Genomic DNA, 25,832 nt, shown 5'->3' with positions numbered 1-25,832 from the left:
TGGGAAATTACATGTTTCATTACAATAACTAACACTCAAGGAAAATTAGTGTATAACAATGAAACAGTACATAAGCACACAGAAGATCCAAAGAAACTGCTACATCTGCCTAATACTGTGTAGGGACCCCACGATAAAGCAAAAGTGCCACAGCGCGAGATAGCATGGAGTGGAACGGTGTTTGAAGTAATGCTGGAGGGAACTGACACCATGAATCATGCAGGGCTGTACATAAATCTATAAGAGTTCAAGGGGGTGGAGATCTCTTCTGAACAGCATGTTGCAAGGCATCCCAGATATGCTCAATAATGTTCGTGTCTGGAGAGTTTGGTGGCCAGTGGAAGTGTTTAAATGCAGAAGATTGTTCCTGGAGCCACTCTGTAGCAATTCTGGAGATGTGAGGTGTCACATTGTCCTGCTGGAATTGTCAAAGTCTGTCAAACTGCACATTGGACATGAATGGATGCAGGTGATCAGACAGGATGCTTAGGTATGTGTCACCTGTCACAGTCAAATCTAGATGCATCACGGGTCCCATATCACTCCAACTGCACATGCCCCACACCACTAAAGAGCCTGCACCAGCTTGAACAGTTCCCTGCTAACACACAGGGTCCATGGATTCATGAGGTTGTCTCCATACCCGTATGACATCCATCTGCTCGATACTATTTGAAACTAGACTCGTCCGACCAGGCAACATGTTACCAGACATCAACAGTCCAATGTCAGTATTGAAGCACCTCAGTTAGGCGTAGTGCTTTGTGTTGTGCAGTCATCAAGGGTACACATCCCATACTGATGATGTTTCGTTGAACGGTTCACACGTTGAGAGTTGTTGATGGCCCAGCTGGAGGAAATTGACACCATGAATCCTGCAGGGATTGAAATTTGTAGCAGTTTGCAAAAGAGTTGCACTTCTGTCACACTGAATGATTCTCTTCAGTCATCATTGGTCCCATTCTTGCAGGATCTTTTTCCAGCCACAGCAATTTCAGAGATCTTATGTTTTACCAGATTTCTGATGTTCACAGTACACTCATGAAATGGTCATACAGGAAAATCCCCACTTCATTGCTACCTTGGAGATGCTGTGCCAACTACAACACCACGTTGAAACTCACTCACAGCTTGGTAACCTGCCACTGAAGCAGCAGTAATCAATCTAACAACTGTGCCAGACAATTGGTGTCTTTCAGGAGTTGCCGACTGCCTGTTTACATATATCTGAATTTTAATATGCGTGCCTGTACCAGTTTCTTTGGCGCTTCAGTGTAGAATACACAACAGAAAATGAAGCTGCATAGTGGATATGAAAAAACAAAAGTTAGGCAAGATGGGACTCTACTAGGGGAGAAAAAAAAAAAAAAAAAAAAAAAAAAAAAAAAAAAAAAAAAAAAAAAAAAAAAAAAAAAAAAAAAGCTTTACAAGAAGTTACCACAACACATTAAGAAACAAAAAGATTTAAGGAATTTTAAACTGGCGTGGTGATAAATGTATACAATCCCAAACTATATATAAGCTATAATCTGCAAGAGTTCCTCCTGAATACTTCGGTCAGTAATGTAATCATCATTAGTGTATGTCATACAGATTTATAAATATCTTCTAATTTATAAACTTGAGGTTTTATACAAAGAAGTTGCGAACTATGGTCATGAAGATGCTGCATAAACTATAAACCTCATTTTTCTTGTTCAATTAATATAATAAGATTAATTGTTGTTAATTCATAAGAAGAGTATTATGACTTAGTATAATTTGTTTCTTTTGTAGAAAGGAAAGATAATGATGTAAACTATGATCAACACAATGCTGTAAGAATTGTAAAAATGTTTTTTCTTTTCTTTTTTCTTTTAACTAGAATAACTATTATAAGTTCTTAAGAGGAGCAAAAATATAGTTACCCGTATGTATACATTTTCTTACAAGTTGTTATGTATGTAAACTTATGTACATTTTAGTACATATAGACTTTACAACCAGTACATCAATTCATGTTGTCTCATCTCATAATGACTGACTTACTCAATCGATTTGTATCTACATATAAAAATGATGAAACAGGCCAATAAAACAATCAATCATTCATCACAGATTAGGAAGTAGCAGCATGTTTAATAGTAACATGTTTCCTACTAACTTTATTATGTTAAAGACAGCTTACAGCTGCATATTGATAGTTTACTGGTAGTACTGTTTACAAAATTAGTTTCTGGCAGCTGCCTCCTCTGTTAATGCACACTTTGACTCATTCAACATTGCTGACAGTAATCAACAGAAGAAGTGAAATGAATGAAAGAGGCTTCATTGTCAAGGCAAAATAGTGATGGGTCAAACAGTATGTACTTGCAAACATCGTAACATCATTAGAAGTCACAGAATTGAGTGGGTACACCTTGAGGATTACAGCCTAAGTCATAAGGTTGTAGAATCTTCAAAATATGTTCCTGGAAACTGTAATTCACAATGAGCAAGGGCAACAGTAAAAAATATAACTAGGAGGAAAATGGACAAAGTCACCTTCTGATTTTTTACTTTCCTCCCCCTCCTCTTCTTCCTCCTCCTTCTTCTTCTTCTTGTTCTTTCCCTGCACAACTTCTTCATCTGCAGCAGCTCCCAGTAATTTGACAATTATTCCAGCCTGAGAATTCACTCCAACAGCAGTTACCAACATCCTACCACTGCCTTCCATCACATGAGTTCCTGTAAACATTTGCAATCCAAAAATAAATTTACGCAGCTGTCCTAAAACAACCTTTAAAAATGAAACATAAAGGAATAGCAAAAACTGTTTAGTTTTTGCAATAAAATGTTGCAGCTTTCAAAACCAGGAAAGAATTGAGGTGATTATTAGTTTAATTTTTTAATCCCTGTTTGTTTTACAAAATATGCAGCCGGAAGTTTACCTCATATGGGACACAAGTTGTTAAATGTTTTTTCACAGACATATAGAACAACACATCATGGTAACTGTCAACAAACACAGTTCTTCTTCGTTATTGTGGAAGAAGAGTAGGTGAAGTGGAGGATAAATAAAGAAGAGCATAAGTGAAGTCCCTCCCTAAAAGTCTAATTTCACACTAGCTCTCATAACACAAATAATTTAAAAGTAAATTGATATGCCACTACTGCCTGACAGACAGACCATGGGATGGTCCAGAAACTCTCCACGGAAATAGATTATTTTCTGACCTGGTTACAATCTCTTGAAAAGTCCAAGATGATTCAAGTTACCATATTTCCTGATGCAAGTATAGACCTTATACTAGTGACAAATTGATGTTTCAACTTCCTCAACCTCTTACAAAGCAAGCCAGATCTGAGCAAAGAAGGAAAAGGTCGAAAGTGCAAAGAATAGGTAGAAGGGCTATAGGGGGGAAATGAGCTTTGAGACAATGTAATGGAAAGGGAAGAGGAAGTAGATTAAGACGAGACAGAAGTTGTGACACTGTGAAAAGCACTTAATACCATACAAAGGACCAAAGGTGAAACAAGATGTAAGAGTAGATGGCAGTCCCTCAGAATTATTGAGATCCTTGGGGGAGCAAGCCATGACAAAATTATTCCTCTTGGTATATCTAATATATGGGGCAGGAGAAATACCCTCATACCCCAAGAAGAATGTAATAATTCCAGTTGCAAATAAGGCAGATGTATTACTGATACTCTAGTTTAGGGTCATTCCACACTAATTCACTCTTGCCATGTCATCCATCACCTAAGATTTGGATAAAATTTAGCTTATTTGTTCTACCTATAAATGTAAGTAAGCACATCAAATTTTAGCACTTTATCTCTCTCGGTTTCTATTTTATAGGACTTCAAAGTTTAGAAGTTTTGTCATTTGTATCATTGTAATGGCACAAAACACTTTGAAAATAAATGGCCAATTTTGTATTTACCACACAGTCTATGTGAAATAATCATAGACAAGACTACGAAATCTATCTAGGAAATGGTCAATGAATCCAGCCCAAACATTCACTGACAATGTTCTGCTACAGGAAGAAACAGAAACTGAGCTGACAGAATGGAACAGTATGGTCAACAATTTTGGACTGAAGATAAGAACCAAGACCATAGAAATTACCATCACTAGGAAAGGAACAATACTGAACTTTCATTTGGAATGGATGAAATCAGAACCAGTTTGCCATTTCAAATACCTAACAAGCACAACTGCCAAAGACAATATTGTACTGTTGTGGTCTTAAGTCTCCATGCATTTCATCCTGTTAGAGCCTCTTCATCCTTGACTGACTATTGCAAACCTACAGCCTCCTGAATCTGCTAACTGTATTCATCTCTTGGTCCCTCTATAGGATTTTTTCCCCCACACTTCCCTCTAATCACTTGATGTCTCAGAACTTGTTCTATCAACCAATTCCTTCTTTTGGCCAAGTTATGCCATGAACTTCTTGTCTCCCCAATTCTATTCAGTATATCCTCATTACTTACATGATCTAACCATCTAATCTTCAACATTCTTCTGTAGCATCACATTTCAGAAGCTTCTATTTTCTATTTTGCTTAAACTGTTTATCATCCATGTTTCACTTCCATACATAGCTATTCTTCAGATACAGTGCGACAATTATTGAACTATATGAAATAAAATCATCATAACACCTGACCAGTTTTGCTTTAGGACATTCAAACTGTACAGTTGGGTCTGAGGCATGATGGGAATTAGTATGTGAATATGATTTGGTTTCGTGACTAAGCCAACTTTCATTTGGATGGGTTTGTCAATAAGCAAAGTGGTGCATTTGGGAGACTGAGAATCCACATTTCACGATCAAGAAGTCTCTTCAACCTCAATGGATAACTGTCTAGTGTGCTATGTCCAGTCACGGCATAATCAGTACAACATTCTTTGATGGCACAGTGACTACAGAATGGTATGTGAAGGTTTTGGAAGATAATTTCTTCCCTATTATCCAAAGTGATCCTGATTTTGGCCACACGGTCTGAGGCATCTTGTCACGGTCCGCACGGCTTCCCCTGTCAGAGGTTCCAGTCCTGGCATGGGTGTGCGCGCGTGTGTGTGTGTGTGTGTGTGTGTGTGTGTGTGTGTGTGTTTGTGTGTGTGTGTGTCATCCTTAGTGTAAGTTAGTTTAAGTTATATTAAATAGTGAGTAAGCTTAGGGACTGATGACCTTAGCTGTTGGTCCCATAAGACCTTACCACAAATTTCCAATTTCCTGATTTTGGCAAGATGTGGTTCATGCAAGACGGAGCTCAACCCCATCGCAGCAGGAGAGCATTTGATGTCCAGGAGGAGCACTTTGGGGACCACATTCTGGCTCTGGGGTACCCAGAGACCATTGGCATCGGCCTTGGTTGGCTGCCATAGTCTCTAGATCTGAACACATGTGACTTCTTTTTGTGGGGCTATATTAAAGACAAGGTGTACAGCAATAACCCCCAAAACCATTGCTGAGCTGAAGATGTAATCAGCAGCATTGACATTCTGACACTTCAGTGGGTCACAAAGAATTTTGCTATTTGTCTGTGCCACATCATTGCCAGTGATGGCAGCCACATTGAACACGTCATAACCTAAATCTGAATATCTGTAGTGATGTTTATATGTGGAATGCAGTGTGTGCACACTGTAATATTTAACTAATTTATGTTCTTTTCCATATACTTCAATAATTGTCACCCTGTAAATACTTTTGGAGAAGAATTCCTAACACTTAAATTGGCACTCAATGTTAACAAATTTCTCTTCTTCAGAACTGCTTTTCTTTCCATTGCCAGCCTACATTTTGTATCCTCTCTACTTTGGCCATCATCAGTTATTTTGCTGCCCAAATAGCAGAACTCATCTACTACTTTAAGTGTCTTATTTCCTAATCTAATTTCCTTAGCATCGTCTTATTTAATTCAACTACGTTCCATTATCCTTGCCTTCTTTTGCCGATGTTCATCTTATATCCTCCTTTCAAGACACTGTCCATTCCATTCAACTGTTCTTCCAAGTCCTTTGCTGTCTCTGACAGAATTACAATGTCATCACCAAACTTCAAAGGTTTTTCTTATTTTCTCCGAGCTATAATTCCCATTCCAAATTTTCTTTTGGTTTCCTTCACTGCTTCTTCAATGTACAGATTGAATAACATTGGGGATAGGCTACAACTCTGTTTCACTCCCTTCTCAACCACCCACTGCTTCCCCTTTAAGCCCCTCGACTATAATTACTGTTATCTGGTTTCTGCACAAGATTTTTAATAGACTTTCGCTCCCTGTATTTTACCGCTGCTGCCTTAAGAATTTCAAAGAGAGTATTCCATTCAATACTATGAAGCAGGAAATGCTTAGAAGGGCACAGAAGGCAACCAGCTTTTACAGTCAAGTCAAAAACCGTCTATGGGACCACAAAAGGCAAAAATAACCTATACTACACATAATTTGAGCCAATTCTCGCTTACGGTTTATGGATATAAGCCCTAAAGGAAAAAAGACTACAGCAGCATTCAAGTGGCAAAAATATGATTCATAAGAATTATAAACCAAAGTACTGGAAAGAACAGATAAAGAAGGTGGTGAATGAGAAATTAGCCAATACTGAAATCACTATAACTAGTATAATAGAAACAGAGTGCAGCAGTATGGGCACATTACTAGAATTTAAAATAATTATTTCAAAATAAACGTCCAAGGCAAAAGAAAAATGTAGAAAGCCATGAAAATGCTGGAGAGATACAGTGAAATCAGATGTGGTGGAGAGAGGATTCCAATGGCAAGATGTCTAGGAAAAGATCTATGAAAACAGGAGTAGATGGTGAGCACTTGTACACAACACCAAGAAAACAGGAGTTGGGAAATAATAATAATAATTATAATTATGATATTGAGCAGTATGCAGATTGTACAAAAAAAATATTTCATATCTCAAAGTAAAACCATCAAGATATGAAAAAAATGTATACGTATATGTTTGTATTTTATTTTGGCAGCACTTTGTTTTACCATTACTCAAATATCATATAAAGAAAAAGGGATAATCAGTAAACAATTTTTTTTAAATAATTCTCTCAAAGTATGGGCTCTTTCTTGGGAAAATAAAAATTAATTGTGTTTTGTTCTTTCATAATTCTTTTTGTAATAACAGTTTTTCTTTTTCTTTTTTCTTTGAGAGCCTAAAATAAACTATGGAAATTTGTAGGACCCTGTAAAAACATACTTTTATCCTAGCTGACCTTTTTGGTTAAACTTATAAAAGAAACAGACATTATTAATAATATTTTTTAAAAGTTGAAGTTAATTCATTTCTTTAAATAAGTGTACTCACAGTAGATGTAATTTATAACAGTTACATTTCTCTGAGTAGAGTGTCTACACTTCTCTGAAAATTGAATGCTTTAGGACATTCAGTAACAGTACGTAATTTATGACTAGACAAGTACCCACACATTTGGGCCAATGGAATGACAGCAAAGTTCCTACAAGATGCAGAATTTGTACGATAACATCATGTTCTGTTGTATTTAGTTCAAAGATTATCCCACACTATCACAGAATGGAATATTTACAAGCTCCATATCTTGATAGACTATGGACCTGTTGGTTAATAAAATGAACAATTTACACCAATGTACAAAGTAAAAATAAATTCAGTTGCTTGCTTCCCCTGCATTGCTGTGTTAATCTCAGCAAAACATTAGAAATACTTTCAAGTTTTTGAATGACTATTTGGCCAATCACACAATTGTTTTAGAGAAAAGAGTTTCTCAGCAGAAACAACTGTTGAAGAGAGGACAGAAATTGAAACCTGAAGTAACTGATTTAGTAACAAATTTTTACCAATTTATGATACGCCTAGTGTTTTCTCAGATATAAGAGATGTTGGAAGCACAGGATAAAAGCAGTGTGCAAGAAAACAGTTTATTTTATGCATTTTACATGAAATTTATTCACAGTTTGGAAGCACGTCTTTCTCCACTAGGTTCACTTCATCACATACTGGGTGTTCCAGCAAGCGCTAATGGTATCCCCTCTTACTGTGCATCCAAACCACTTGTAAGAACATAATTTTACTAATGAATGCGGTAGAATACGAAGAAGGGTATATAGATCTCACAAAATAATAGTATGTAAAAACCCAACCTCTGCATATACAGGAGGTGGACAACACTATGGAAACACCAAAAACAACACATTACCATGCTTAAAACTGTGTAGGTAAACTGCTGGCATTCAAAACAGCTTCCAGTCATTTTTGAAAGGATAAATATATTTTATACCATTCTTCCAGCAAAATAGTGGCAAGTGCAGGTAATGATGATGAAGCTGGATAGTGATCACACACTACTCTCTTCAAAGCTGGCCACAAGGACTCAATAATGTTGAGATATTGTGATTGTGGTGGCCGGAGGAGATGCAACAACTCATCTTAGTGCTCACAAAACCAGGTTAAAATTCTGTGTGTTATATCTGCTGCCATGAAACATGATGTGTATGTTATAGTTTCAGAATTCACCAAAGAAACATATTCAGATATTATAATAAATGCATTATTTTACTGATTTTCATGCAAGTCAATAAAAACGACTACTTTTATAAACCTATTAGCTGTAGCCAGCCATTCTTTGCTGTGTCTCAAGTCTGCTTAAGTGTAAAAGAAAGAAAACAAAAAGCACATATCTCCAACAACAATTGGATATACGTCCTAATCTCTTACCCCCCCCCCCCCCCCCTTCCGTCTCTGCTCATTTCCCTCTCCCTATTTCTCTGTCCATCTCTTCCTCCCCCTTTTCCCTCCCTCTCCCCCATCTCCTCTTGCCCCTAACTCTGTCCAGTTCCTCTTTCCCCTTTTTTATGTCCACTCCCTCCCACCACTATGTCCATCTCTCTCTCTCCCCCCCCCCCCCCCCCCCCCCCCACTTCTGACGTTGAGCCCTGTTTATTGTTATTGTAAATTTATGTTCTGTAGTATTGTAATCATAAACTAATAACCCATAAATACAACTTTGATGTTTGTTAACAACATTTCACTACTGTATATTTTATATTCATTTATATATTAAAAAGTATCTAGTCTCTTTGTGTCTAAATGTTTATCACAGTAACCTGTAAAAATTAGAAATAAATTGGAAACATTTATTGTTAGATCTTTGGTAACAACATTTTCCCTGGTGTGTGTGTGTGTGTTTACATTTTTATAATGTTTCCAGTTTTATTACTTATACCCATCTGTGAAGAACTTTTGAAGATTTGAGATCTTGAAGAAACGAACATCTACATTTGATTGATTGGCGACTCCATGTTGTCTTGTGCACTACGACCAGATAACAGGTATACTTGAAAATCTACATTTGAACTTAAGAAGAAGCTGTAAATGTTCCTAAATTTAAATCTCTAAAGGTTTTGGGCTGAATGCTTTGAAATTCTGATACAACATCCCAATTGAATATATGCGTTTTTATATACCTAATTTTTAAATACATGTAATATATAATGTTTACAAATTTGATAATAGGGAAACATTGTAAAAAAATAAAATCAAGAACTTACACACACACACACACACACACACACACACACACACACACACACAATTTTAGCATCAGTACTGAGTGGTTATTCTTTGCAACAAGCCACAAACAAACTAAGAGGGCCAGTTAGAATAACAGTATAAAAGGAAATTTTGCAAAGACTCCCAGGAAATCAAATACTATCTGCATCAGATTTGGTTCCATTTTATAATGTTAACATTATCAAAGTATAAATTTATTTCTGAAGAATCTGTTTTAAATCAGACTCTGATATTGCTGAACTTCAAACACTTTCTGGAACCAGAAGTGTCCATAACCTTTAGTGGTTAGATTGTTTAGGAAACCTGAAAGCAAGGAGGGTCATTAGTGATGTGGAACCCGCCTTGACATGTAATTTAAAGACTAAATTGGCAGCCTCTGTGACTGAAAAGAATTTGATCCCATCAAAATACGTAGCTTGTAAATATTCTAATCTGTGGTACTCCAGGATAATCACTGAACTAAATACCACAGTACATGACGATACTGTACAATGCATGCATGTTTTAGGACCTTTGCCATCATTTCATAGGCTCAAATGAAGGGATATTTGTGCATTCTTCATATTCTTGCTGTTGCTTGAAACATTAAGGAGAAGAACTGAACTATTTTAAGAGGAATGTATCTGCTCTATTCAAGGGATGTTACTATTATAAATTTTCAACTGCACATAGAACTGTTTTAAAAAGTGAATCAATTTCAGCTCTTTTTTTCTACTAAAAAAATAACTGCTAGTTAAGGCTATTTCTTTTGTAAGTTTAATCAGTTAAACTTTTAGTTAGGACAAAAGTAGATTATTCAGGATGATTGAAATTTCCATGTTTCATTTCAGGCTCCCCACAAACCAAAATAACAAAAGAACTTTGTGACTATTAATGTTATTACCCCTAGTTACAGCTCACGCTTTGAGGATCATTTAGCAAAATAAATTATGGAGCATCCCTTCTCTTTCATGTGATACAGATGTAATGGTAAACTATGTTTCCTGTGAAATAAAATAAAAACATGAGATATGAGGTACTGACAGGTGGTTGTAAAGCTGTTAGGATGGGTGGAGAGTCATACTCTGGTTGGTGGAACACATGTCTGTGAAATGCAAAGGTTCCCGGTTCAAATCCCAGTCTGACACACAGTTTTAATATGCCATTAAGTTTCAAAATACAAATGTGAAAGTATTATTTTATGTCTGTCTTGATGGTGCTTAAAGGTATGTGATATTTTTTGTACAATCCTTGTACTACAGAGTATATACAAGAACAAAGTATCATACAGACTGGATGAACCAGCAGTTGAGACACCCCCTTTCATTCCTGTCATGTCCCGGTGAGCGCCGACAACTCTGTAGCTCAAAACAAGTAAGTACCAACTGGCCCCTAGATAGACTTTTACCATCTCCTTGCGGAAATTTTTGAATATTTGACCAATTTTAAAGTAATTTCAATTCTGATTACAAATGTATTCAAATAAACTTCTGTTTAAACATGGCACATGTTGCTAAAGAGCCAAAATACACAGTATACATTACCATGGTTGGTGACACAACATAATATGTTTCCCACTCACTAATCCCCTCCCCACAGCCATCTAGTTCTCAGACAAGCTGGTATCACTGCTCCACATCCATCCATTCCATAGTGCTGTGCTTTAACAACTCCAGAACCAATACCGATTATGGATAGGCACATAAACACTTCAAAATTGATTGTGGAAATCCACTTCTGGTTGCTGGTTTTTCAATTATGCAATAGATTTTAGCTCCCATGTAAAAGGAACGGGTTTTTAAACATGCTTAAGCTATCACATTTCGTCTTGTTTATAAAAATGTTTCACTAACATGGACGGAGTGGATTTTTTTCACAGTGAGGGATAAGTAGAAATATCAGAAGCTGTTTAAGCCTCATCTAGTTGAAGAGAAATAGCAATTGCATTGACTAAATCATAAACTGGAACAGCTGTTTTCCAGGCATCATATTTAACTGGGCTAGTAAACAGCTTCGAACTTTTAACATGTAAACAATAGTGTATAGCAGTAGAAAGTGCGATATCTTCTCTCCAATAATGTGGGCTGAATAGGATTAGTGCGGTAATCTCCCACTGTGCAGCACTGCAATTATTTTGCGGACTGTGCTCAGTGTTGTCTATAAACATTATATCAAGTGCTTCATTGCTGATTTGCGGATATTTTGAGTTATATGTGTGCAATTCTGGAGCAGTACAGATTATTAGTGGCACTTGACTATACATTGAACTGAAATACATGGTTGCCAAGTGAGTATTTCATTTGAAATTAATATTTGGGTCTGCAGTCTCCTAAACTGAAGTGATGATGCTGCACTGTTGAGGAAAGACACATTTTCAAGCTACTAAAGCATGTAGAAAATTTTAACAAATAGAAAAAAGAGTTATCGCAAGGGAAGGCAAGGAGCTAGCAAGAAACTCCTACATTTGTGATGCTCACTTTGGTGAAAATTTAATATTAAAAACAGATGAATTCATTATTGGTGGAAAGGAAGTAGATTTAATTGGCACTTGAGCTCACATTCAGTTCCTCACATTTTTCCACATTTGCCAACGTATTTGCCAACCCCATTAAAGCAAAGAAAATCTCTCACAAAAAGGAAAACTGCTTGCAAAATTGTGAATAAAACACCCTCAAATGCTTAAGAATTCTGATTTAGAACCCAGTTGCTTGATAGGTCTACATTAGTTAGTCACTTGATGAAGTAACTGTACCGAAATTACAAATTTAAAAAAATTAAAAAGTAGCTTGGCTAGGGTGAACAATAAGCTCAAGTCAGAGAAGGCTACAGTGAGAAGGCTACAGTGATTTTGCTACAGGTATAATTAAGTAGAGTAAAGAAACACACTTGTAACAAAAGCTTATCTAGTAAGCAAAATATAATTGCAGATGCTATGTTACAGAACAGCCAGAAAAAGGATCCAAAAAGCATGAGATACAATGGTGAACTACTTCTAGATAGTTTTTTTATTACATATCAAATCTCCTAGGAGTTATAGGTGGTGATGATGATGTTTGGTTTATGGGGTGCTCAACTGTGTGGTCATCAGCACCCGTACAAAGTCCCAATTTTTACAGAGTCCAATTTTTTTTTTACAGTCCAATTTAGCCACTGTCACGAATCATGATGATGATGATGATGATGATGATGATGATGATGATGATGAAATGAATAGGACAACACAGACACCCTATCACTGAGCAGAGAAAATCCCCAACCTGGCCAGGAATCAAACCTGGGACCCCGTGGATCCAGAGGCAGCAATGCTAGCCACTAGACCACGAGCTGCGGATGTGGTTATAGGCATTGCTTGAAACAGGATCTGTTACCTCTTCCTTCAGATGTGCATTTGAGGACACATTGAAAGGGTTTGAACTGCACATATGGTATAAACAAGGCAGCTTTAGATGCTATTAAAGAGAATTTTAGAGAAGAGACTGGTGAAAACAGAAAGACAGAGGTAATTATGTTTGATGAGGTTAAACTGAGAGAGGATAGTCAGTTCAATGGGTTTTCAGACTCTGGCAGTATGACTCCTGCAGACCAAAATAAAGTCTTAGCTGTTCATTCCCTTGTTTTCATGTTTGTACCTCTGCTACACAGTTCAGTACAACCAGTTGCAGTCTATGTCAGTAAAAATGCAATTCCTGGAGAAATGTTCGCAAAAGTCTTAATTCAGGTTATAATACAACTGCAGCAGGCAGATTGTAAAATTACAGGGTTTACTTGTGGTAGCAGCCAATCTAACAAACAAGTCTGGAAACATTTGCAAATATTAGGAAAGATTGGGAATACTAAATGCTATTTACAAAATCCTGCTAATGAGAACTTAAAAGTTTGGGCGTTTTCAGATGCAGAACATATTTTGAAATGCATATGTAACCACATTCATAATGAATGTTCTGCATTGTTTGGCACTGATATAATGAGGTGAGGATTTTATGAAGTTGGAGAGTTCATTAAAATTTGCTGGTGTAAAGGCATGTAGTAAATTGACCTATGCAGACATACACTTGACCTTTCAGTAAATGCATCCTTGCCTTCCTTTCCAGGGAGCCAACTGAAACATTTACTCAGTATATAAACAATGTTTGCGACGTTCTGAATGCAAAAACACCATGTGGTATGGGAAAAAAGTCAGACCACCACAAAATTCTGCAGCATATTTCGCATTTTCTGACCACTTCATACAGTACGTTTTGCTTCAAACAGAACAATGGAATCTCTCTCAGTAACAGTACAGAGCATGTCAGAAATAGCTGAAAACTTGTGGAATAAAGGGTTCAAATATGTACTGACTACCAAGTTCAATCAGGATTCACTAGAATGACATTTTGGTGTTATTAGACCATTGACCTGCGATGGCCATGCTTTATCAGTAGACGTTCTACATTTACATATGCTCCAGTCAATATATGTGCCTGTCAAGAATGTTTTACCAAAGAGAGGGAATTGTGTTAATCAGATAAGAATATTGTCAAACAAGACTATGAAGGAATACACTGACATCAAAAGATCTATACAAAGGCAGTATAGAAGAAAAACTAATTGCCATAAATGACAGTGAAAACCATGTTGTTGTTGTTGTTGTTGTTGTTGTTGTTGTCTTCAGTCCTGAGACTGGTTTGATGCAGCTCTCCATGATACTCTATCCTGTGCAAGCTCCTTCATCTCCCAGTACCTACTGCAACCTACATCCTTCTGAATCTGTTTAGTGTAGACATCTCTTGATCTCCCTCAACGATTTTTACCCTCCACGCTGCCCTCCAGTACTAAATTGGTGATCCCTTGATGCCTCAGAACATGTCCTACCAACCGATCCCGTCTCCTAGTCAAGTTGTGCCACAAACTCCTCTTCTCCCCAATTCTATTCAATACCTCCTCATTAGTTATGTGATCTACCCATCTAATCTTCAGCATTCTTCTATAGCACCACATTTCGAAAGCTTCTATTCTCTTCTTGTCCAAACTACTTATCGTCCATGTTTCACTTCCATACATGGCTACACTCCATACAAATACTTTCAGAAATGGCTTCCTGACACTTTAAACCTATACTTGATGTTAACAAATTTGTCTTCTTCAGAAACGCTTTCCTTGCCATTGCCAGTCTACATTTTATATCCTCTCTACTTCGATCATCATCGGTTATTTTTCTCCCCAAATAGCAGAACTCCTTCACTACTTTAAGTGTCTCATTTTCTAATCTAATTCCCTCAGCATCACCCGACTTAATTCGACTACATTCCATTATCCTCATTTTGCTTTTGTTGATGTTCATCTTGTATCCTCCTTTCAAGACACTGTCCATTCTGTTCAACTGCTCTTTCAAGTCCTTCTTCTCCATGGATTTTAATACCTTCTCCAAATATTTGTGAAAAACATACTGAGTGGAAAGCCAATGCACCCTACAACATGGCTTGCCCTTTCCAGGTGCATAAAATATTTCATCTGTTATTACTTTTATGTTGTAATGTCATGTACTGATACATTCCATAACCTTAGAGGTTTGCTCCTCAATTTGGTCCTTTGGAACTAGGCATGTAAAACACAATAAGTAAATAAAATAAGAAAAAATAAAATAAAACAGTGTGATAATGCAAAAAAAAAAAAAAGTACACAACATAGTAGGTTATATTGTACATTAATCACTAAATGTTGTTACTGCTTAGATACATTAAAGAATTCATCAGTAGAAAATCATCCTTTTTCATCACTTTTCACTAACTTGAAGTACTATGGTTTTCATTAAGGAAAAGGTTACTTATGTTACCCTTCCGAAGCATTGTTAAATGGCTTGCTACAGGTGGAAGAAACCTTAACTACTAATCTTTCTTCTCCACCTGCTTTCTGGGGTGACTTGTTCTATGACTGTTTGGAAAGAACTGAAAAATAAAAATAAGACTTCAGGCTTAGGTAGTAGTGCAGAATATGCCATGGAGACTATACCCAAACTAATTTTTTGCTACATGAAATGTCAATTTTACTTCAAAATGAAGGAACTTACATCCACAAAAGTGCCTAAATCAGAACAGAAACTTTCCAAGTATCCAGCAGTTAAGAAGTGAGAAAATACATAGAAATTTTATTTTAGCATGTAGTAATTTTTAATCATGGCCTAGTTCTGCTCTATGGACTGGTAGACCTATGAGAATTTTCTTCTTTTCAGATGTAGGCACACTCCATTATGGTAACTTTTTGGCAAGCAGCATCTATTTTAAGACTACTCTTGTTGTGGCTTGTGAGATATAGGTGCATTCTTGGTTGACTACTGGCCAATAAAATCTAAATCCTGAATGAAAGGCTTGAAGTAATAGTTGAAGAAACAACATTGGGAGAGGATTAAAGATTGTCAGTATTCTGCAGTACAGAATAGAAGTTTATTGTCTCGCAACATACAATTTCAAGCCATTGACTTAATGTACAGGAGGTTCATCAAAACACAAAAACAGGTTTACAATTTTCCTTATAATCTCAATAATATAATATACAGTAGAATAATTAATTAATTAAGCAATTAATAATTTTTCTTAGAGAGTAATGAACTTTTAAAAATTAACAGCCCTAACTACGTGCTCTCTCCTGCTCAGATTTTCTGGTTATCATTTATGAAATCATCTACTGAATAGTAACATTTCTGCACTAGTTTCTTGTATATGGTTTTTAGCAGTGTTTCTAAATTTATGCTGATCAATTCTCATCCTTTCACTTTGTTATAAATTTTTATACCCATATAATGTGGAGTTTGACCATAAAGTTTTAAATGCTCAGTGGGCAGCATAAAATTATTTTGATTTCTGTTGTTGTAATAATGTTGAAAATGATTTGCTACAAATAAATCAGGGTTAATGTATACGAAGATAATCAGCTCATATATGTATAATGAAGGAACACTTAATGGATGAGAGTGGTTTGAAAAGTTCTCAGAATCACCAGGATAGGCACTAGTGAAACGAGTTGTTCACATGATATTCATTGGAATGTTGCCTGTAAACACGAGCAACGTTAGTGGTTTTGGAAGACAGCTCTGGTGGTGACGTGGCTCTATTGTTGTTCCCGCATAGTGGTTTGCAAAGATGGAAAAACACTGAGATTCGTGCAGTGATTAAGTACTTCGCAAACAAAGGTATGAAAGCACAGGACACTCAAGCCGATTTCTAGAACACACTGGGGGACTTTCCTCTTTCATATTCAACTGTTGCCAAGTGGACAAATGAATTTGAATTTGGTCAGGAGAGCTTAGATGATGATCCATGCAGTGGTCAGCCAAGATGTGTCACTACTCCAGAAATCATTGCTAAAGTGCACAAAATGATCATGGAGGGTCACCGATTGAAAGTGCATGAAATTGTTCATGCTTGCCAGGTGTCATCTGAAAGAGTATATCACATTTCAGCTGAAGAATTAGAAATGAAAAAATTATCTGCAAGATGGGTGCTGTGACTCTTGTCGCTGGATCAAAAATGCATGAGAATGGACATATCGGAACAATATTTGGCCTGTTTTAGGAGAAACAAACAAGATTTTTTGCACCAGTTTGTGACCACAAATGAAACTTGGGTGCACTACTATACCCCAGAGACAAAACAACAGTCAAAGCAGTGGAAACATGCTGATTTTCCGCCACCAAAGAAAGTAAAGACAATTCCTTCAGCGGGAAAGGTCATAGTGTCAGTGTTCTGGGATGTGAAGGGGATTCTATTTGTAGATTATCTCCCCACTGGGCAAACAATTACTGGAGAATACTATACTAACCTCCTGGACAAACTGCAACAAAAGGTGTGCAAAAAAGACCAGGTTTAGCAAGGAAGAAAGTCACGTTTCATCAGGACAATGTATGCCTACACACGTGCCATTGCCATTGCAAAATTACACAAACTAAGTAATGAATTGTTTCCACACCCACCTTTTTCACCTGATATGGTCTGTCAGCCTTCCATCTCTTCACAAAACTGAAAATTTTTCTTGGTGGATGACGTTTCACTTCAAACAAAGAATTGATAGCTGGAGTTGGTAACTATTTTGCAGGCATGGAGGAAACTCATTTTTGAGATGGGGTCAAGGCACTGGAACATCGTTGGACCAAGTGCATTAACCTACAAGGAGACCACATTGAAAAATAAAAAAGTTTCAGTGACGCTAAGTACTTCTTTTTCCTATTACATTCCAAGAACTTTTCATCTCACCCTCGTACTCAGATTTTTTAGGAGTGGACAACATGATTTTCCTCACCCTACATTGTGCATATTTCTAATGATTGTTTTCTGAAGTTTTAGTACTCGACACATATGGTTTGAGTTACTCCAAAATACAATTCTATACCTTATTACTGACTCAAAGTAGTTGTGATATATTACTTTTCTTATGTCCATACTGGTAGCATTGTACTAGATCTTCATTGCGAATGCTAGGATATTTAATTTATTTTCAAGTTACTGTATATGTGATCCCCATGATAAGATTTTTATCTAGTTGCATTCCGACGAATTTCACACAGCTAGCCTACTGCAAATCCTGGTTGCTGTGACTGACCTGAATTCCATTTAATTTTGCTTGTTTTGTTTTAAACTGCATTAATGGAGTCTTTTCCATGTTTTATTTTAGCCCATTTAAATCAACCCAGGCATCTAATTTTTCTAAAGTATTCAATACAGTTTATGGAATTTGGTCAATACCATTACTTTTAATGATTACAGATGTGTCATCTCCAAATAAAACTGAGTGATACTCAACATTAACTGGCATATCATGTATGTAAAACAGAAACAGAATGTGACCTACGACAGAACCTTGAGGTACTCCATGTGAAATAGTTTCCCATTTTGAAATTCCTGTCTCTGATGATATAATCTCTCTGTCTTTGGTTGGTTGGATAGGACTTAAACCATTCTAATACGAGGTTCCTAATCCCATACCTTTCCAGTTTGTAGAGTAGCAAGGAGTGGTTCACTGTATCAATGGCCTTTGGTAGGTCACAAAAAATTCCTGTTGCATGCAGTGAGTAATTTTATCAACAAAACGATTTATAGCAGATACTGATTTTTTGAGATTATTTTAAATTTTGATATGAAATTTTGAATTTGTCTGGTAACAACCTTACCAAATATTTTTGATAGTGATGGAAGAAGAGAGACTGGGTGATAGTTTCCCATATGATCTTTCGTGACTTTTACGAATAGTGGGATAACTAAGGCATACTTCAGTGTGTTTGGAAAATAACCTTCGTCAAGGGTTGTTGGTATCCAATCCCATCCCATTGATGTTTTACTTTTTAGTGTTAGTATCACATTTTCTATAACTTGTACAGCAGTTTTGGCAAATGTATTGAAAAGTTCACCTTCAAATTGCTCATCATTGAAGAAATTTACCTTGGGTGGGTAATCTGCTACATTGATGTTTGATTTGTTTACATTTATAAAGAATTCATTAATTAATCCATAAATTTGAGCAGGATTTACAAAAGCTTTAACCTCTATCTTGAGTTCAGAAATATCATGGCCTCTATCTGTAGCATGTTTCAGCTTTGATCACTGACTATAATGCCTTCAATTTGTTTTCACTATCCAAATAAATCTATTATTTGCCAGTTCTCTGGCTACTTTTACAACTGTTTTAAAAATATTTTTGTACTTTTTTCATAGGTAAAGAAGTAAGGACTTTAGTTATATTTTAGTTCCCTACATAGTGATCTCTTTCTTGCACTAGAGATTTTTATTCCTTCAGTAATCCACTTCATTTCATATCTTTTTACAATGTACAATAAGGGGTAAAGTTTCATTAAAAATGTGTAGGGAATTTTCCAAGAAAGTTTCAATATTTGCAGAACAAGAAATACTATGATCTATAGCCCACTGCACCTTATTTAACCATTGATGGAATAAGTTCATATTTTCTTTGCTAAACTGGCGTTTGGTGTACGTTTTCTTCAAGGAAGGTTCTATTGTTTTTGGTAACTCCATAAACAGAGCATAATGATCAGAAAGTCCTAAATCTAAAAAAAATTATTTGCCTCATTATAAGTATAACTGGTTAAAATATTACATCTGAAAACAAAGATGATGTGACTTACCAAACGAAAGTGCTGGCAGGTTGATAGACACACAAACATACACACAAAATTCAAGCTTTCGCAACCAATGGTTGCTTCATCAGGAAAGAGGGAAGGAGAGGGAAAGACAAAAGGATGTGGGTTTTAAGGGAGAGGGTAAGGAGTCATTCCATTACATGCAGTCTCCCATCCTTCATCAAAGACACCAACCACTTTCTCGAACGCCTGGAATCCTTACCCAATCTGTTACCCCTGGAAACCATCCTTGTAACCATTGATGCCACTTGCTTATACACAAATTTTCCGCACGTCCAGGGTCTCGCTGCGATGGAGCACTTCCTTTCATGCCGATCACCTGCCACCCTACCTAAAACCTCTTTCCTCATTACCTTAGCCAGCTTCATCCTGACCCACAACTTCTTCACTTTCGAAGGCCAGACATACCAACAATTAAAGGGAACAGCCGTGGGTACCAGGATGGCCCCTCGTACGCCAACCTATTTATGGGTCGCTTAGAGGAAGCCTTCTTGGTCATCCAGGCCTGCCAACCCAAAATTTGGTACAGATTTATTGATGAAATCTTCATGATCTGGACTCACAGTGAAGAAGAACTCCAGAATTTCCTCTCCAACCTCAACTCCTTTGGTTCCATCAGATTCACCTTGTAAGGTAACAGGGGATAATATGGAACTCTTTCAAGTATGTAAGGTAACAGGGGATAATATGGCACTCTTTCAAGTAATTTAAAATTTAAAGCACAGCAGTAGAGATAATATTCTGTGCAAAATAGACCGGAAAATACTTGTTTTGTGTTTTGATGGACGTTGTAGTTCCGTTGGATAGTGTTTTGGTTTTCTTTTAATTGCAACGAATTATATAAGTGTGGTGATAATTTGTAAAATTATATAATATATTTAGATTTAAATATTATAAAATATTGTAAACGAATTGTGGCCATGTTTAGTGATTATTTTGACTACTGTGGTGTCATGTGATCTGACTCAGGACTGTGGATATGAGCGGGAAAATCGTGGTCTTTTGTCGGTGGCCGTTGTGGTGGCGAGTTGGGAGCGGCAAAGTGCCGCAAGTGCAAGCATGGACGCCAGGGTATGCGAAGGAACAAAGTGAAAGTGTGTGGGTGTGAGACAAACAGTGTATGAATTGCACCGATTATTATTTGTGAACTTAAAAATGCATGGCCACAACGTTAAAGTGTTTCTTTTGAATAAATAAGTTTCAATCTGAACGTGTATAGTTCAATTCACTGCTCTTCAAATGCCAGCCAATATCAGACTCAATAATAGGGGCGCAAATGCAACCGTTTAATACCAACCCCCTTTACAGATGAGCCACGTGAAAAATAGGTAGTAAACGAGCCCGAGTTCAGTTGCAATTGGGGGCTCGTCCGGGATAGGACTTTCTTCCATATTCCATAGTATTTCGGAATCGAATGTCCGTCTGATGTTAGGCTTTTGAACAGTCAGTGTGGGGGCTTTGAGCTAAATCGGTGCATTTGCAGTACCAGAGTGTTTGTGCTGGACAAGATACGTGCTGCCCCGTGGTTACGCCGATATAAGGCCACCACGATTGTGAACCAGTCAGTTACACAGTCTGATGAGTCAACCACGTGTCGCCACGGGTAAAACCGCCATGCTTGCCGTGTCCACGTGTTGCCACGGGTAAAACCGCCGTGCTTGCCGTGTCCACGTGTTGCCGTGGGTAAAGCAGTCGTCTGTGCCACGATACGTGCTGCCGCGAGAAGAAACCGTCGTCCGTGCCACGTCCATGTGTTGCTACGGGTAAAGCAGTTGAAGCTGTATCCACGTGCTGCCGACGATCAACGCCATCGTCCGTGCCACCGACCAACACGACTACATGCTACCAGGGGCCTACGCAACGTGTTCTCGCTCTTGATTGAGTTTGCTGTGTGTCCACGCCGCCGATTACAATTCATTGCATAGCTGTGCTGCGGAGCTCACTGCAAACGTCGCGTCACACGAGGATATAAAAGATAAGTACAGCCAGCAGCTACATTGCAAAATTGTGTCCTTTCATTACCCATGGCCGATGAGACGCGTGAATCTCAAAATGAAGGCGAATCAGTGGATGTTAGGAGTACCTGTAGTAGCCCTAGCATGCCAAAAGAAATAGGCTGGATACCAGGAAGTGAACTCAGCACATTTTTTGCAAAACTTACTAGCAAATTAGGAGAAATAGACTCGAAAATAGGGAGTATAAAAACTGCAATAGTTGAAGAAATGGATTCGAAAATAGGGGATATGGAATTAAGGCTTAGTGATAAAATAAAGACAGTGAGTGAAAAATTTGATCAGCTAGATCTCAAATTCACTCAAATTACAGATAAAGTTGAAAACACAGTTAAAATTGTTGACGGAATTATTGAGAGAGTTGATGAGGTTGAAAGAGGCCTAGTAGCCAAGGTGGACACTGCGCAAAGTAATCTTGTGGGGCAGATTCAGGTACAGGAACAGAAATGCACATTATTTCAAAGACAAACAGAGGCAGACATTGAATCCATTAAGATAGGAGTGCTGGATTGCCATAAGGGAATTACTGACAATAAGAAGGAATTAGAAGGGGAAATAAATGTCTTGAGGGAAAAAGTTAATACTGTGGCAGCGGGGAATGGAAATTTATTGTTGGGATATCCTCTGGAGCATGGATTTCAGTCAAAACCTTTTAATGGGGAGAATAAATACCATACAGTTGACTTTCCAGCTACGTGTAAGGATAACTTTGTGACAGGGATGAGTGAGCAGGCAAAAATTAAATATGTTAAGAGGCAGTTGGAAGGGGGAGCTCAAACATGGGCAAAACAAAATGATGATACATTTTGTGATTTTAAAACCTTCGAAAACCTGTTCTTGAACAAATACTGGGGCCAAGCAAAACAATTAAGATTGCAAAACGATTTTTTGAATGGATCCAGTTACAAGAGTGGAAAGGAAAGTATGAGAGAGTTCTGTGTTAGAGAACTGAATAAATTAAATCATCTGGATAGGCCACTGGGCGTATTAACAGAAATATCTACACTAAAGAGAAGATTATCAGAGCATTTGCAATGGGATTTGATTCACAGTGCAACAGATTCAGTGGAAGAATTTCTTAATTTTGTGGATAATATGGACAGGGCACTGTGTTACAGACCTAAATACATGGAACATAGGGAGAGTGGAAGGTATCATGAAAGGGGAAACAGTATTAATTATGAATACAGTTATAACCATAACAGATGGAGAGAAGATAAAAGTGATCAGAATAATCAGGATAGAGATTGGAGAAGCAAGCCACAAAGGAATAATAGAAATTTTGGAGGGAGAAGAGACAATTTTGATCGGGTGAGAGGAGTGATAGAGAAGGTATGAGAGTAGGAATGCCAGATGCAAATGGACAGGGTAGGCAATCAAAAAACTAATTGATGCCTCACTTAAGGTCCGCAGGGGGGCTGGTAATTATGTGAACAGGGCCAGACAAGGACATGATGGGATGAGTAACAAAGTCAGCAAGGAAAATAGGGAAATTGGGATATGTCATATGGACGCTGTCTTAGGAAATGAAAATCTATGTGGGGGGGTTTAACAATTATAGAAATACAGATAAAAGGTATAAGAGGAAAAAAGGGAACAAGGCTAATATCAGCAATGAACAGTGTGAGTTTTACATTGATGACATGTTTAAAAGGGAAGAGAAATTACAAGCGGAGGAGGACAATATTGGTTTGTGTGCAGCAAAATTCATTGAAAGATCAGAGACAGAGATAGTTTCATCAAAACGGGGAACAGAAGTGGATATGGAATTAAGGGGCAATGTTCACAGTAATAATGGGTGTGATGAATGGGTAGAGATGTCTATTGGAAATAGTATGGAGAATTGTGGAAAAGGTGAGGAGAGGGTTATTCAGTGTGATGTAAAGGCTAATATGAGTGGTGTATTTGACAATGTGGAAAATGCTGGTAAATTACCTACTGATAAGGTTACTATGCTTGTGGGTGCAGGTGTTAACTGTGGTAGTGATAATGACTTCAGTGTGGATATGGAAATGCGTAATGATATGGAGAATGTTGCTGTAGGTTGCCCAGAAGATAAAATTGAAACCTATGTTTTCTTAACTGGTGATGCAAGCCTCAAAGATATTAATTGTGGATGGTTAGGAAAGGAGGAGGCTGATTATGATTTGAGTGATTGGGTGTCCTATGCAAAATTACATAAAGCTTTGATGCCTGAAGAATGGGGTAAAATAAAATTTAAAATTGCCAGAAAATTGGAAGAATTAAGTGAAGAATAGAATGTTGAGTTTGCTATTAAGGATCTGTTTGAAGGGGATACTGATGTATGTTTTGGAGAAAGACCTAAAGATATTTGCATTATGCAAGAGGAAAGCAGGAGTGAAGTAGAAAGAGATTTATTACAGGAATCAGGGCTGAACAGAGTAGAAATAGAGGTGATACAGCCAATAATTGATCTCAGTGTGGGAGGAGTTGCAGATATAGCATTATTAGATTCTAGCTCAAGTTTATCTGCAATCTCTGAATCTTTCTGGCAGCAAATTAAAGGTTTAGGATTAATAGAATTACCAGTTACAGGAGTCAAAATTAAGACAGCAACTGGGACATGTAGCAAGCCCATCAGCAGGGAAGTATTACTGGAATTTAATAGTAATGAGTATTGTTTTGATATTAGTTGCTTTGTGGTGAAGGGTTTGGCATTGAATGTAATTTTGGGTATGGACTTCTTGTACAAGTATGACTGTAGCATTTTTGTAAAGGACAGAGTGGTAGAATTTGATGCTGGTGGAAACAGCCGAAGAATAAAATTTAAAGGGGAATTAAAAGGAGGTGAGACAATTACTCATTTACAAAGGATAGAAGCCTTGTTGAGTCATACGGGAACTGAAACCTGCTGTACATATAGTCTACATCTGTATAAATGTGTGGAGAATATAGGAGGGAGGAAATCTGCAAATAGTTTGTTAAAGAAAAATAGTTGAGATTTTATTAAAATTTCTAATGTACCTGTGGCACCTGGAGTTGATACTGGTGCGTGGGGGTAGGATTGGTGCTGGGACAGTCATGTAGGGCAGTCACTAAATATGCAAATTGTAGGGGCATATGGGAAATAATTAACTTGCTTATTATAAGATGTTCATGAGGGAAGTGAGGGAAAGAACACCAATGGCTAAGTGGAAGCTTGTAAAAGTTTATGACCTTGGTGAGTTTGTTTGCCATTTATGATTGAATCTAGATAGCCATGGAAATGTCATAAAAGAATGGGTTTCAAGATATTGCCAAATATTATGTGAAAATTTATATAGGAATTAAAAAAAAAAAAAAAAAAAAAAAAATAATTGAGTGTATTTATGTACAGTGATATAGCTGTATGGATGCTTAAAAAAATATAAGAATCAGCATCTGGAATAAATTCTCTTGGTGCAGGGGGGGTGGGGGGGGTAGAAGTGTCGGAGGTCCTGATCTGGGAACATTTGAAGGGTGAAATAGAATATATTTAATTATGCCATGTTTGTGTTTGATTTGTGTGCATGTTTGTCATTTGTACAAACCTCAATAAGAACTGATCAGTGAAAACAGGATGTTCCAGGGAGGATTTGAATAGCCTGATTCCTGGGAAATGTGGGTCTGCATGTCTAGGCAAGATTTATGAGGATTTGATTAAATTTTGATAGGATGGCTTGGCTAATGAGAGGAAGCACAGTGCTACTGGCTGACAAGTTTGGAAAGACTGTATTCCAATGCATAAACCTGTGAACAGAAGGATCTGGTTACAACAACTTCATGCAACTTACAGAAACAACTGTGTAAAAACTGGAGGTGTTAATGTGCAGTGAGTGTGCAACCTACATATAGACTAACATGGGCATTTATTTTGCCTGCCCAATCAGACTCAATAGGATACTATCTAATTGTACATTTGAGTTGGATACATTGTTGGAGTATGTATATATGTTTTCTAATGACAGTACTTACACTGATTAACTCACCACTATAACACTGTTCTACATGTTTTGGTGCCATTATAGTTATAATTAAAATGTTTAATATATAAAGTAATATGGGTTCACTCCATTTGGTGCTACTTCAAGTTGCCGTTACTAAGGTAATGTCTCCATGAAGTGGGGGTATGTAAGGTAACAGGGGATAATATGGAACTCTTTCAAGTATGTAAGGTAACAGGGGATAATAT

The 25,832-nt window shown here is 37.2% G+C and overlaps 1 protein-coding gene across 1 annotated transcript in view; it reads right to left on the bottom strand.

Annotated features, from left to right (window-relative positions):
- Positions 1-25,832, bottom strand: part of LOC124719793 (plasma membrane calcium-transporting ATPase 2-like) — a 570,459-nt gene that overhangs the window by 443,286 nt on the left and 101,341 nt on the right. Inside the window, exon 6 of the mRNA XM_047244989.1 lies at positions 2,524-2,706. Within this exon, the coding sequence (XP_047100945.1) occupies positions 2,524-2,706 (183 nt within the window). The remainder of the gene's footprint in view (positions 1-2,523; positions 2,707-25,832) is intronic.

The sequence above is a fragment of the Schistocerca piceifrons genome, chromosome 11 (assembly GCF_021461385.2).
Source record: "Schistocerca piceifrons isolate TAMUIC-IGC-003096 chromosome 11, iqSchPice1.1, whole genome shotgun sequence".
In the NCBI taxonomy this organism is placed as follows: domain Eukaryota; kingdom Metazoa; phylum Arthropoda; class Insecta; order Orthoptera; family Acrididae; genus Schistocerca; species Schistocerca piceifrons.
This window is presented reverse-complemented; position numbering and strand designations above follow the sequence as displayed.